General features: G+C 49.4%; 1 protein-coding gene across 3 annotated transcripts in view; it reads left to right on the top strand.

Moving 5' to 3' along the window:
- SEMA5B (semaphorin 5B) overlaps positions 1–15,520 on the top strand; it is a 120,107-nt gene that overhangs the window by 63,470 nt on the left and 41,117 nt on the right. For all 3 annotated transcript variants that reach the window (XM_070045454.1, XM_030858383.2, XM_030858384.2), the window contains exon 2: positions 14,658–14,860. In XM_070045454.1, coding sequence (XP_069901555.1) covers positions 14,707–14,860 — 154 coding nt within the window. In that variant the 5' untranslated portion in view covers positions 14,658–14,706. The remainder of the gene's footprint in view (positions 1–14,657; positions 14,861–15,520) is intronic.

Below are 15,520 nucleotides of genomic sequence, written 5' to 3'. Positions count from 1 at the left end.
GCAGGCTCTATGGCCAAAGACCTTGTTCCTGCTGGTGTGGCGTGTTTGCTGACTCCCCAAAGAGACAGGAAGTCAGCCATTTACATCATGGCAGTTTCACCCCTTTCAGGCCATTTGGAGCCTTCTGTCTAATAACTTTAGAATGAAAGGCTTTTTCCCTAACTGGAAATTTCAGTATCATCCCAGAAATGGGGAAGCAGGTTGTGTGCACATAGGAAGGATGTAGCTTCTGCTGCTGCCACAGACACACAGCTCCACTGCTCCAAAAAAATCCCTCTAAGGAAAGGCAGAAGGAACCAGGCTCTGGAGTCAGAGAGCCTGACCTGTGGCTTTCCTTCCCTCACCTCTACCCTTGGGTCGTGCATGTGTGAAATGAGGGAAGGTTGCCTGAGGATTAAGTGGAGGCTGGAGTCTGGGCCCGTCCCTCCCACCGGCAGTTCCTTCCTGCTCCCTCAGACGCCACCAGCACAGAAGGCAGCAGATGTTACTGGTTTCACTTCATTTCCATAGATTTACAAGCATCCCTTTATGTGTTACTGAAAAATTGGGTGTAAATCCTATTTTAAGAACACAGTGGAACTCATTACTTGAAGAATGCTTTAGAAAATTCTTTGGGGAAGTGAATAATAATCACCCTTTGGTAAAACTTTTGTGCCAGTGTTCATGAATTTCTTTGTCTGGAGTGCAGTTCACCTGTAAGGTCTTTCCCCGCGGTGTTCCCTTTGCATTTTGTGACCTCCTTCTTTCCCAGGGGACACACTGCTCCCCTTCCCTGCGCTGTCATCTCCCATCTCTGGTCCTCTCTCCCCACCCCCTCAGCCTCTGAGCTCCCTGGCCGTCCCCTCAGCAGTAGCCTCTTTCTTCCTCCCCAAGACTGTGGCGGTGACTTAATGGTGATCTTTTACCTGCTACTTCTCTTCCTTCTTTAGAAATTCAGGCACAGATGAGTCTCCAGATGCCAGAAATCTTCGCTGCGTTTGAATGACTGGGTGGGAGTACGTGTGGTGGGTGTAGGAGGCAGAATAATGGCCCACCCAAGACATCCCTGTCCTTATCCCTGGAACCTGTGAATGTTACCTTATGTAGCAAAAGGGCTTTGCAGCTGTGATTCAGTTAAGGACCTTGAGATGGGAGAGCATCCTGGAGTATCCAGGTTGTCCCATTGTGATCACAAGGGTCCTTAAAAGTAGAGAAGCTTTCCCAGCTGTGATAGAGGGCCGTGTAACTACCAAAGAAGGGTTAGAGAGAGGCAGTTTCGCTGGCTCTGAAGATGGAATGTGGGCGGCCTCTAGAAGCTGGAAAAAGCAAGGAAATGGATCCTCCCTTAGAGCCTCCAGAAAGGAATGCAGCTCTGCCTACACCGTGATTTCAGTCCAGTGAGACCCATGGCAGACTTCTAACCTACAGACTGGAAGAGAATAAATGTGTGTTCTCTGAAGCCACCAGGTCCATGGTAATTGGTTACAGCAGGAACAGGAAATGAAGACAGCGGCCAGCGCACGGTTCGCCTGGACGTCAGGCCTCACACCTAACCTGTCTCTTTTGCCTTGTTCACTGGATATCCAGGGACTCACCCAGAATTGCCCCCTGTGGTTTCAGCTAGTCCTGGGTCTGCATCTAACTCCTGTTGCCCACGCCTAGGACTGGGCTGCGTGATGCCCCAGCCAGGTAGCCAAGGTGCGATGGACAGTAGGGGGCTCACTTCACTCACTGATCCGTAGCAAGCACGCCCTGCGGGGGAGTGAGGGTCTGGCAGTGGACGCCACACTGCGGGGAGAGTGGGAGAAGACCCGATCCTCTGGGGTGGGGCTGGGGGGTCAGCCACACACCCCCTGGGATCTCCTGGTCCTCAATCCCGTGGATCTTAGGAGCTCTTTTTTAAAAAATTGTGGTAGCATACACACAACATAAAACTTACCATCTTAACCATTTTTGTGTACAGTTCAGTAGTAGTATGAACATTTACATTGTTGTTCAACCGTCACCTATCTGCAGAACTCTTTTCATCCTGCAAACTGAAACCCTGTACCCAGTAAACATCAGCTCTCCACTCTCCTCTCTCCCCAGCCCCCTGGCAACCATCATTCTACTTTCTGTCTCTGTGAATCTGTCTACCCTTCATATGAGTAGAATCATACAATATTTGTCCTTTTGTGTCTGGCTTATGTCATTCACCATAATGTCTTCCAGGTTTGTCATGTTGTAGCGTGTATAAAGGTTTCTTCCTTTGTAAGGCTGAATAATATTCCATTGTATGTTTATACCACATTTTGTTTATTCATTCATCTTTTGATAGACACTTGGGTTGCTTCCCCTTTTGGCTGTTGAGAGTAATGCTGTTATGAACGTGGGTGTACAAATATCTTTTCAAGTCCCTGCTTTCAATTTTTGGGGGTATATACAGGCATAGCTTGGAGATGTTGTGGGTTCAGTTCCAGGTCACAGGAATTAAGTGAATATTGCGATAAAGCAAGTCACACGAATTTTTTGGTTTCACAGTGGGTATGAGAGTTACGTTTACACTATACTGTAGTCTATTGTGTGCAACAGCATTATGTCTACAAAATGGTACATACCTTGATTTAAAATACTTTATTGCTAAAAAATGCCAAAACAGGGCTTCCCTGGTGGCGCAGTGGTTGAGAGTCCGCCTGCTGATGCAGGGGACACAGGTTCCTGCCCCGGTCCGGGAGGATCCCACATGCCGCGGAGCGGCTGGGCCCGTGAGCCATGGCCGCTGAGCCTGTGCGTCCGGAGCCTGTGCTCCACAACGGGAGGGGCCACAACAGTGAGAGGCCCGCGTACCACAAAAAAAAAAAAAAAAAAAAAGAAAAAGCCAAAACAGGAAGTTCCCTGGTGATCCAGTGGTTAGGACTCAGCGCTTTCACTGCCAGGGCCTGGGTTCAGTCCCTGGTGTGAAACTAACAGCCCACAAGCCGCACAAGCGGAAAAAAAAAAGAAAAAAAAAAAAAGCCAAAACAATGACAATAGTAACCTCAGAGGGCACTGATCACAGGTCACCATAACAAATATAATAATAATGCAAAAGTTTGAAATATTGCAAGAATTACCAAAATGTGACAGAGAGCAGAGGAAATGAAATGAGCAAATGCTGTTGGAAAATGGCACGGATAGATTCGTTCAAGGTAGGGTTGCCACAAACCTTCAATTTGTTCAAACAAACAAACAAACAAGCAAAACCAAAACAGTATCTGCGATAGGCACAACAAAGCAAAGCGCAATACGATGACGTATGCCTGTACCCAGAAGTGAAATCGCTGGATCACATGGTAATTCTATTTATATTTTTCTTGAGGCACTGCCATGCTGTTTTCCATGGCAGCTGCACCGTTTTACAGTCCCACCAACCTATTTTAACCATTTTAAAGTCAGTGGGATTAGGAACACTCACGCTGTGGGTGACCATCAGCACCACACCTTCCTGTAGGGGTTCTTTGGGTTCTAGAACTGCCTCTCCAGGTGTTGAGAACCATGCTCTGGTGAGTGAATAGAAATGGACCCTCCCCACAAAGGTTTCTTTTGAGCAAGCGGATCTGTCATTGAAACCCCAAGGAAGCCCAGGCCTTTAGCTGGATTCGTGGGCTGTTTTTGAGCTGTAGGAATGTTTTCAAATGCAGTTGTCATTTTATACAGAAACTGCCTATCTGATAGCAAAATATTTCCATGGGGAGCTTGCCCACGGGGAGGAGAAAAAGGAGGCTGCTCTAATGAATAGATAAGCTTGATTTGCGTTTGGCAACATACTTAGCATTTAATTCCAGCAATTAAAGTAGGCAAGTCTCCTTTGTTTCCTTCTCCTTGCCAAAACAATTAAATATTACAGAATGTTTGGAAAACAGAAAAAAATTCCTACTCATGGACATACCACCTTAGGGTGAGCACCGCCACCACCGTCCACAGTACTTGTCCGACAAGGTATGAACCAAATATGCTGCTCACCTTATTTCATTTAAGCTGCGCTGCAACCATGAGGCAGGGTCCTGGTTCCGATCCGTGGCGTGTCCCTGAATGCCAGGTTCTCTCCTCCTGTGTCTGGTCCGCCCGCCTCCACCCACATGCCGTCCCCTACAGAGTTGCCCTCACCAGGTTCACACTTGCTTGTTGTGCAAAGTGATGTAAATATTCCCTTTCTAGTTTTCAGTCCTGACCTCGTGTTGACATACTCTGTTCATAGGAGCAAGTCCAGACTGATGATAAATGCAGAATGGCTGTGGACTGCACTTTTAAGCTTTCCCCGTCTGCAAATGTTTGCCGGAGCAGCCTGAGCTCCGGCAAGAAGCCCTCCAGGCCCGGACTCTGCTCACAAGGCTTTGTCCAATAATGCCATTTTCCTGTGTGGTGCACTGAGACTGTGCAAGGGGCAGGCTCTGGAGCTCGGCCGCCTGGGTTTGGGTCTGACTTCTACCTGTTTGACCTTATGTGAGTTACTTAGCTGATCTGCGCCTCAGTTTCCCCATGAAATGGGGATGAGAATAGTACCTGCTCCATAGGATTATTGTGTGATTAAATGGCATAATATAAAGAGCGTAGAGCACTGCCTGATACATAATAACATGGTCTTTGTTGTTATTATTTAGTCTTGGTTTTCCCACCAGCTCCCTGCCCAATCTCAAGTTTCACTTTCCTCATCTATAAAATACAGGGTTGAACCAAATGATCTTTAAGAGCCCTTCCTATTAAACCTTCTGTGATCACACTTTTCCTTTTATCTTCCCCATAGGTTTACTTGCAGTTAGGGGGATGCAGGTGGGACTGCAGGAAGCATGCCAAACACTGATGGGACAGATGCATGACTTGGAGTTTGCTAGGAATAGACCAAGGAGAGGAGACGCCAGCCTAGCCCGGCCCAGCCCGGACAGCAGAGTGCAAAGACAGGGAATGAACTTGCCCCTGGGAAAGGGGGTAGGGGTGGGGGTGGCATCCCATACCCTCACCCTCAGGTTCCAGAGCTGGAAAGTGCTGGGAAGTCTTTCCGAGCCTCTGCCCCTCCCCCACCTGGTCCCAACCTTCTCTGGGGCCCCGTCGACCAGATGGTCTAGATGGGAAGAAAAGAGAGAAATCCGTATCCAATCTGCTCTATTCAGAGCAATGGGAAGGAATCTGCATCTCAATTTTATCTTTGTGCTGAGCTTGGCTAAGCTTTGCCCCCCAAGTGGTGAGTGATGGGTGGGTGGGAAGATGGCATTCCTGGTCCTGGGCAGGGGCAGGGGGAGGGGGAGGGAGGAGCGCCCCCCTCCCCACACCTTTCCCTCCCCACCAGACCGCAGGCAGATTGCATTCTTTCCTGCTCTTGGTTCCCCCTATTTCCTCTTCTTTTCTTTTCCTTCTCTTTTTCTCCTTTCCCAGGCAGGCAGCCAAGTGGAGACTTTGAATCAAGCAAGGAGGGAGGGGCCCGGGAAGGAGAAGCAGCTGAGCCCCCTTCCCTGAGGGTCCCCAAGGGCTCGAGGGCTGAGCTGAGGTGGGGACGGAAAGGAGCATCTCACTCTCTCCCACCCACCCTGGCCCCTGGCTGTCCAGTCTAGGCTGGAGCCCAGGGCTGCCAAGCAACTGTCAGTGCCCTGGGTGTGGGGCTCTGGACCCTGCCCTGACCGTCCAACCTCTGGAATGTCTTTCTCCAGAGCCGCTCAGGACCTGGAAAAACTGGCCTCCACAGCCAAACTCACAGGAGACGGATTTGCGGCCGGAAGTCGGCTTAATCGCCGGAAAGCGCTCTCCCTGGTCTGGAAGCCGACTCAGGAAACCAAATGAAACTCCAAAGGCTGCTTAGAGAGTGTACGCAGCCAGGGCTCGGCAGGTGCCAGGAGGGCTGGGGCCAGTCCTCCTCGTGGGAGGGCGGTGTGTGGAGTGGCCGAGAAGTGGGCTTCTGCAGCACACAGTCCCGGATTCAAATCCCCACTCTGTTATCACCTGGTGCTGGGAGCTTGGGCATGCTCCTCAGTTTTGCTCACCTCTGTTTCCTCTCAGCAGCTGAGAATGGTGATCTCTTGGCACCTCTCAGCTTTCTTGCCAAACTGCTGTGAGATCTTGCAGGGAAAGAGCTTAGCACAGTGCCTGGCACAACCTCAACAGGCAGCAGCCACGTTTATTCGAGGTCATAGGTTGTCTTTTCCTTTCTCATTATACCTTTTTTTTATCAGTCAAATGAAAAGAGAGCCCTGGCTGCTCTGGAGACAACCCCCTTGCAGCAGTAATTTGAGTGGTCTCCACTGCTGCCTTGGTTCAGTTCTGTGACCCATGTCCCTCCTACCTGGTCGTCCAGACCCTCCCGGCTTCTATGCAGGGCCACCCACTGCAGTTGGGCTGTTGTGTTCTCCACTGGGTGCCAGTGGGGGCTGAGATCCACCTGTGCTCTGAGTGCACCTAATTCCACTTCTCAGAGTTGTCCTGCAGACAGGTGGCCTGCTCTAACCCATCCCACCCTCTGCCCGCTGCCCCCTAACTTTCCAAAGCACAGATCCAGCCACATCCTTCCCCTGCCCCAAACCATCGACATGTCCTCCTTTTCAGCAGAAGAAAACCTCCTGATGCTTCAGGTTCATGCTAAAGTCTCCATGATTTTGCCTTCTTCCTTTGCAGACTCATCTCCTGCTGCCCATTTCTCCAGCCTCGCTAGATTATGCGAGGATGGACAAGGGCCAAGTCTCTGCCTGTGCACTTACCATTCCGACAGTCTGGAATGCGCTTTGCCCCGACGGCTGGGCGAGCTCCTCTTCTTCCCTCAAGGCCCTATTTGAGTTCTACCTTCTACATGAGGATATAGACCTCCATCCCACTGGCATCCTCTCACTTCCCTTTCCCAGGGCACCTTGGAATCTGCTTCCTGCTCATCCTCTCCTCATGCTTCAATCTCTTGTGGGACCATAACCTGCAGGAGAACTGGGACACCCCCTCGTTCATCCTTAAACTGAATGGAATGGCGGATGACCCGATGGTCCTCAGTGCGGCCTTTCAGCGTCTCCTGCCAGAGGCAGGTGTGGGCAGTGGGCTCTGGCAAGCAGGGAGGGCCCAGTTATACATCACACACACACACACACAAACACACACACTCTCTCTCTCTCTCTCTCTCTCTCTCTCTCCACCCCTGTCTCCCTCCTCCTTCGCCCCAGAGAGCCAGACAGGAGCAAAGGTCCCTCTAGGACTGTGGGCCTTCCAACAGCCCCAGACCTGGCCCTCTGCCCTTCTTTCTCTCTCCTTCACTCTCTGTCAGCAGTTTCATCCCCTCCCACAGTTGCAGCTAATCCTCCTCCCACTATCTGAGCTGGGAAAATGAGCCCTGGACAAGTCCCATAGAGGCGAGGAGTCTCAAGGGGCGGTCCGCGTGGGTGTGCATTCTCTCTCTCTCACACACGCACACACACACACACACACACATTCACACGGCTCCAGGCACCATTACAGTGACCCCATATTGAGGACCACAGGGAATTGGGGCAGCAGCCGGAGAGAAGGCAACAGAAGCTCTGGCCAAGGCTTTGGGAAAATGCTTTCCTTGTCACTGAGGGTTTCCGAAAATAGCAAGAGTCAGCTTGTGCTGCTCTCCCTCCCCCTCTCCTAGAGCACCCCGCCCCAGTGCCAGTGCCAAGCGCTTGGAGACAGGGTGAAGTACAGGCTTCCAGTGACCCCTTACCATCCAGACCCCAGGTCCAGGTCACTGTCTCTGCCTAGTGACTTCTCGTGCCATGGGCAACTGTCTCCGCTCCTCTAGTGAACCGTAAGCTCCTTGAAGGTAGGGGCCAAACTTTTATCCTGTGACGTTCCACCTCCCTCACATCCTTTATCTATATAGGAACCTGCACATAGTAGGTATTCAGCAAATGCTCAGTAAAGTATCATATTAACAAATGCATGAGTGAACCTGGGAAGACATTTAAGTGACTAGTTGAATGTTTTATGTACATGAAACTTTCATACAAATGGATTTCATAAAAGACCTACTCTGTGCTAGACTTAGTTCTGGGAGCGTGACAATCATTCTGTCCAAGGCAAGGACATATTAGCCGTATTTTACAGGTGACAGAACTAAGATTTGCACTCAGGTCCTGCAGCTTCCCAAGCTCCAGACTTTCCGTGGTACTCTACTAGCCTCAAGAAGGTGGGATGACCTCTGCTATGCACTGCTAGTGGAGAAATGCTGTGATTATTTTCACGTCAGACTAGAAAAACATAATAGAAATAGAAATTTCTGTTTGTCTTAGGCGTGTTGGTTGTAGGTATGAGAAACCAAACTGTGTGGAATAGGAATCGTGCTTGGCTAATGATATCTGAGGCCTGAAAAAAAGGGCTTAAATTAGGAGTGAATTATGCAATAATAATAATAATAGCCAACCCTTATACAGCATCTGCTTTGTGGCAGGTGCTTATCTAAGCCTACTAGACAAAATAACTCATTCAATGTTTGCAGCAACTCTGTGAGGGAGGTATTATTATTCTCCCCATTTTACAAACAAGGAACAGACACAGAAGTGTGATGGTCCAACATGAGAGAGACGCCTGGCGGTAGGCAGAGCAGAGCTGATTCTGTCATCAACAGCCCAGGTTCCACCTGTCTTTCTGCACCACGATCCTTATCATGTGGCTAGAGGTCACCTAAAGATGCAAGGCTGTCCTATCTTCAGGCCAGGCGGGAAAGGAGCCTTCTCAGATACGTCCCCGCAGGCCCCAAGCGACTTCCTTGCGCATCTCACTGGCCACTGGTCTGAAGGCCAGGACAGGCCCTGAGCAGGGCAAGCTGCCCCCACCTCACCCCCAGTGATGCACAGGCGCCTTTAGGAAGAAGGAGGGCAAGAATGGACACCCAAGAGGCAATAGTGTGTAGGCGACTCCTGGTCTGACACAACTCCAACAAGCTTAGGCAAAAACAGGGACTTTGATTACAAGGATCTGGGAGCGGGTGGCTCACGGAAGTAGAAGGTAGTCAGACCTCAGGAAAGGGCTAGAACTGGGAACTAGAAGGCTGGCAGCGTCCCAGGGAGACTGCTCTCTCCTGCCACTGGTCACTGACTTCTGCTCCTCTCCTCAGCCCACAGGACAGGTGGAAGACAGCGCCCCCATGGGGCCATTAGTGTTCCAGGTTCCTCTGAAAAGACTGACTTGACCCTGGGGTTGGGGGTGGGAAGCATACACCCAAATGGCCAGGGAGAGCATCTGATTGGTCTGTTTTGACCACGTGACTTCCCTGGGTGCAGGCAGCTATGGTGGGGGGGGCGGGGATAAGGTGTGTAAGGCTGCTGAGGGTCCACCCCTTTAACGTGCGGATGGGGGCGTAGATCATTTCCAAAGATGGGGAATTCTCGGGAGTTGGGAAGTCAGGGCCCACCCCAAGGATCTAGAAAGGGTTCAAGAGGTCAGACCCTGTAACCCTCTCAGTGATGTGGAGGTTAACTGCCTCCTTTTTTCACTATGGCAGCCCCTGCTCTGCTGGCATCTCCAGGCCCTGGTTCACGGAGCCCTGGCCATCTGCACCCCATGCTCCCGCCCCATCCCTTGCCACCCGGTTCTTTCTGTCCCTCCTCTGTACCCCTCTTAGGATCTCCCGGCTTCTTTGCCAAGGGCAGAGGAGGTCCTTGAAGGTGGTGGTCAAATAGGCTGGGCACGGCCCCTGTGGCATTGCGAAGTCAACACGTCCGCCACCCCGCATCAGGATCAGAACCCTCACCGGAACAAAGACTCTTCCTGTCTGCTCCCTGATCAGAGTCTGCCTGTCGCTGGGTGACTGTGGTCTGCGAGCCGCTTCCATGTCCATCGACTGCTCGGGCTCTCTCTCCCTCTTTTCTCCTCCCTCGCCTGAGCAGCGGAGATGGGAATCCAGGTTCTGCCCTCAGTCCTTCCCGCCCTCATTCCTGTGCCGTGTACCCTTCCCTTCTCCTCAGGCCGCAGATGTGCTGTGCTGGGGCCAGATGGACAGAGTGATATTAATCTAGCAATTATTGATTCAGGAGGGACCTGGAGGACATATTTACATGAAAACCGTAATGTGAGCAGAACTTCTGCTGCGGAAATTAGGTATTTTTAGGCCTGGGGTCTGGGGGAGAGGAAGGGGCCTAGGATGTGCTCCTAATTCAGGCTGGGGGGGGACTCAGAATCTGGCCACGCAGAGGGCCAGACCTGGGGACTCTGGGAGTGGCAGGGAGGCCTGGGAAAGAAGCGTAGGGCAGGGGGAGGGTTGGGAATAATGGGGGGAGGGCAGCTGCCTTACTGCCTTCCATGTCCTGAGAGGCCAAAGGAAGAAAAGCCCCGGCTAAGGTCTAAAAAGAGTATGCTTGCATATGCATTGAACATTGACAATTAGGTGTTAATATCAGTCAGGGTCCCCATAGGAAACAGATGGCACATGCAAACTGGGAAATGTGAGGCCAGTTTAATAAAGGAACTGTTGACAGAGGTGTGGGAAGGGTTTGGGGAACCATATGGGAAGGCTCACTGTGCAATACCCTCGGGCTGATAACCAGGGGGCAGTACACCCCCACCCTGAAGGGAGGAAGTGGGGAGCGATTGTGGAAACCTGGAGGCCGAGAAGCTGCAGGAATGAGCTCTGACCTTCTGTGGAGGGATGCAGCGGCCCACTCTGCTGCCTCCTTCCTCCCTCCCTCCCTCCCCCTCCCCATCATCTGCCAGTTTCCCCCATTGACCAGAGGGAAGGAGGCCCCCCCCATGCAGTCCAGACACAGAACAGGGAGGGGGAGGGAGAGTGGAGGAAAGAATAAAAGGCATCCACCGCAAGGGCGCAAGGGGATTTCCCCAGTCCCTCCCCAGTCCCGTGTTTCCCCCCTCCCCTTCTCTTCCTTCAGGGCACCAGAATAGCTCTAATTGATGCTCACTCTCTGCCGGGCACTGTTCTAGGCCTTTAAAAGGTAGGGAGGGAGACGCAAGAGGGAGGAGATATGGGGATATATGTATGTGTATAGCTGATTCACTTTGTTATACAGCAGAAACTAACACACCATTGTAAAGCAATTATACTCCAATAAAGATGTTTAAAAAAAACAAAAAAAGGTAATACACTCCAGTATCCATGGGGGATTGGTTCCAGAAACAGCGCCCCCATACCAAAACTACCTTATATAAAATGGTGTAGTATCTGCATATAACCTATGCACATCCTCTCATATACTTTAAATCATCTCTAGATTACTTATAATACCTAATGCAATGCAAATGCTATGTAAATAGTTGCTGGGAGCATGGCAAGTTCAAGTTTTGCTTTTTGGAACTTTCTGGAATTTTTTTCCCCCAAATATTTTCGATCCATGGTTGGTTAGAGGCAGAACCCGCAGATACAGCCACCTGTAACTCCCTTAACTTTTACAACTGCTGAGGGAGTTGATATTGTTATGCTCACTCCCAATTCGGGGAAACTAAGGCAGGGAGAGGTTAAGTATTTTTTCCTAGAGTCGCACAACTGGTAAGGAGAAGGCTGGGATTTAAACTCAGGTTGACTGGCTCCAGAGGGTTGGCCTTGCCTGTTGATTCCACACTCCCCCAAGGCCAGGAATCAGAGTCAAGGAAAGGAGATGATGGGCACCCAGGACAGGACAGCAGTGCCAAGCCCTTTGCAGCAGGAAGGACCCAGCTTAGGACTGAGGAATAAGTTCTAGTGAGCAAGTGTGTGAAACATCGCTTCAGGGAATAAGTTTGAGCCAAATCTCCCTCCCAGAGGGTCTCTGCTCAGAGAGATGGCCAGGCTCTCCTGGGGAGGGACAGAATTGAGCCTGAGAATGAAGGAATGAAAGAGGTGCTCTGGGGACTAATGACCCGTGGGGTGCAGGATGCGGTAGGGTAAGGGTGCATGGACGGTGTAGTCACTGGGGTACTTCTGGAAGCCTTGCAGCAATGCAGTAATAGGTTTTAATACCGTTGCACACACAAGTGAGAAACTTAAGAAGAAAATCATCCTGCTGTAGCTTTCCAGACCTTGAGTAAGTAGTGGCAGTAGGGAGGGAAGAGAGAGGAGGGGTTAGGAGCAAAAAGAGCATGAAGGAAACCCAGGGGCCTCTAGGGCTTGGGGAGGCTCATCACAATCACCTTTGGGATCACTTACCTGCTGGCCCCAGGACTCCGCCCCCAGTGGAAGTGATTCTGATTTGCTCCTATCCCAACGGGGAATCCCTGATCTAGTTCAACCTTTCACTTCACAAATAATGAAAGTGACATCAAAGAGGTCACTGAGTGGGTTAAGGATATGTGAGGGATGTGGGATCAACAGGGCTTGGTGACACATTGGATGGCCCTGGGAAGGAAAGAGGTGGGAACTGATTCAGAGGGTCTGGGTCAGGCTCCAGAGGAACCGTTGGGCAGCTCCATATTAGAAGTTTCAGGGAACCAACACTAATTTTTAAAAGGTTTTAAAATTTTTATTGAATAGGTATTAAACATATTTAATATTCAAAAATGAAAATAAAATAAAAAGGTATATATTGAGAAGACTGGATCACCATTTTGCTACTTTTAAGTAACCATTTTTTAAAGAATTAGTTTTGGTTTATTTTTCCATTGTATCGTAATGCTAATATAGCAAATATAAATATATATTCTTATTTCTACCCTCTTTTTTAAGAAATTTATTATTTATTTTTATTTTTGGCTGCGTTGGGTCTTCGTTGCTGCGCACGGGTTTTTCTCTAGTTGCGGTGAGCGGGGGCTTCTCTTATTGCGGAGCACAGGCTCTGGGCACACGGGCTCAGCAGTTGTGGCTCATGGGCTCTAGAGCACAGGCTCAGTAGTTGTGGCCTACAGACTTAGTTGCTCTGCGACATGTGAGATCTTCCCGGACCAGGGCTTGAACCCATGTCCCCTGCATTGGCAGGCGGATTCTTAACCACTGCGCCATCAGGGAAGTCCTCTACCCTCTTGTTTTACACAAAAGGTGCTATTACACTGTTTTGCACCTTTCTTTTTTCACTTAATATACCTGGAGATTCCTCCATAGCAAGATCTGGTGCAAACCCCCATTCTTTTCTGGAGCTGCATCATATTCCCTTCCAAAGACATAGCGTGGCTTATTTAAGCAGTCTCCAGTTGCTGGATATTTGGTTGTTTCCTGTCTTTTGTTATTTCAAAAAATACCACAAGGAATAATCTTGTGCATAAGTCACTTTGCCTGTGTGCAGGTGCGCTTATAGTCTATTTTTGTTTCTTAACTAACTGTGGTGAAGGAGCAGGTTTTCCCTTTCAATTTACAATCTGTCGCAGATGGATACTTATGTAAAATTCAATAAAAGCAAATTCCTTGAGGAGTGAATTGAAAAAAAAAATCTAGGCAAAATACAAGTCCACATATTTTGTTATTACATCCAATAGACATAAAAATTGCTCTGTTGGGTTTCCCTGGTGGCACAGTGGTTGAGAGTCCGCCTGCCGATGCAGGGGACACGGGTTCGTGCCCCGGTCCGGGAAGATCCCACATGCCACGGAGCAGCTGGGCCCGTGAGCCATGGCCGCTGAGCCTTGCGCGTCCTGAGCCTGTGCTCCGCAACGGGAGAGGCCACAACAGTGAGAGGCCCGCGTACCGCAAAAAAAATAAATAAATAAAAATTTGCTCTGTCAAATTACGATAAAGGTTTTAAAAACCACTCTCCAAATTCATTTATGTTATCTCAGACTGATCACAGCTTGTGGATCGGGTGACCGCTTTACTCCCAGGAATTAGGTCAAAGGGTAGACGCCTCTGTTGTTTTGCCAGATGTTGCCAAATCCCTCTCCATCGGGTTGTACAATTTTGCCCACCCACCAGCAGTATATGAGAGCGCCCCTTTTTCCACTGCCTCACCAAGAGCTGTCATCTCACTTGGATATGTGCTAAACTGACAGGTGAACAACGATATCTCAGTCCAAGTTTTCATTTGTGTTGCTCTTATTATGAGTGAGAATAGCGTCGTTCATATTTTTAAGTCCTGTTTGTATTTATATTCTTTGCCATTTTTCTACTGGACTGTTGGTCTTTCTCCTCTTAATTCTCAGGAATTCTTTGTATATTAGGAATATTAGCCCCTTGTCTCTGACATGAACTGCAAATCTTTTTCCCTTTCTTGTCATTTGCCGTTTGATTTTGCTTGATGTTTGTTTTGGGGAGAGAGGGAGCATGCAGAAGTTTGTGGGTTTTATGTAGTTAAATTTGTCAATCTTTTCTTTAATAGCTTCTGGATTTGGAGTCGTGGTTCTCCACTCCAAGGTTATGAAGAATTCGGCCCACATTTTCTTCTAGTATTTTTCTGGTTTTATCCTTAACATTTAAACCTTTCATCCAGTGGAATTTTTCCTAGTTGATGTGAGTTATGGATCTAAATTTATCTTTTTACAAATGACTACCCACTTGTCCTAACTCCATTTATTAAAATCCCTAAGATACCACCTTTATCATTAAAATAAATTTTAAGCCATTTGGGATCATAATAGAAAAAGCTCTATAATTTGTCAGTTTTGTCCAGAATACCATTACAAGGGAAATTAGCTTTCAAGGTATGATCTATAACTTTACATTACTAGAGCAGAGCAAACTCTTAAGTATTGTAAAAAAAATTAAATTTATTTAAACAGACAAACAAACAGATCCCGTGGGGCTACCGACAGGCACGGAGGAGATCGGGAGAGGTGGGCACTGCTGAGGGAGTGTGTGGTGAGAGTGAGTGTTTGCATTTCAGGTCTCCCCCCAGCCCGCCTCCAGGAGCTGGGAGTACAGAGGGGCCCACCATGGTGTTCCCGGGACCCCTGGCTGTCACCCTGCTGCCGCCCAGCCTCACACTGCTGGTGGTGCACCTCGCCAGCTCCCAGGATGTCGCCAGTGAACCCAGCAGTGAGCAGCAGCTGTGCTCCCTGAGGGAACACCCCATCGTGGCCTTTGCAGGTGAGAGCCACTTCCCTCTCAGTCCTTTTTTGCAATGACTGTGTCCTGAAGGACTTTGTGTCTCTGGCTGTTGGAAGTCATTTCTTGTAGGGTACGGGAGACTCTTCCTCTGGGGATAGATGTAAGAAGGATGGGCAGCCATGGGCTCGAGGGATCTGATTTTAGTCTCCAGACAATTTGTTCAGGCCCTTCATCCATTTTTCCCTGGGGGAGGAGGTGGTCTTTCTCTGGAATTCCTTTGCCGGAGAATGAGGTTATAGATGCCCAGGGTGCTGTAGCCAAGGGTTGGTTGGTCTTCTTGTGCTTCCAGCTCTTCTGGAAGCACAAGCTCTATTTCTTGGCTACCCTGGGAAAGAATGAAGCTGACTCGCTCATTAGGAAGTGCCTAGAGATCTCTGGAAAGGTTCCCTGTGCTCTAAGATGGCTGCAGGGATGCCTGTCTTCGGCGCCTTGGGAGCCCCCAGGGAAAGGGGCCTTGATGACAAATAACTCCTTCTGTCAAGGAAGGGCATGAGAGTGTCTTATCATAGTCTTTCCCAGACTGGAGTTTGGGAGTCGCTGGACATATTCTGAGGGGTCCATACGTTCTCAATAAGTTTCTAAAATTAGTATATACATTTGATGATCATCTAAAATCGTAACAAAACACACATCCTGGCG

This window comes from Globicephala melas, chromosome 4 (assembly GCF_963455315.2).
Source record: "Globicephala melas chromosome 4, mGloMel1.2, whole genome shotgun sequence".
Lineage (NCBI taxonomy): Eukaryota > Metazoa > Chordata > Mammalia > Artiodactyla > Delphinidae > Globicephala > Globicephala melas.
The sequence above is the reverse complement of the archived record's forward strand: the minus strand, read 5'-3'. Positions and strand labels throughout refer to the sequence as shown.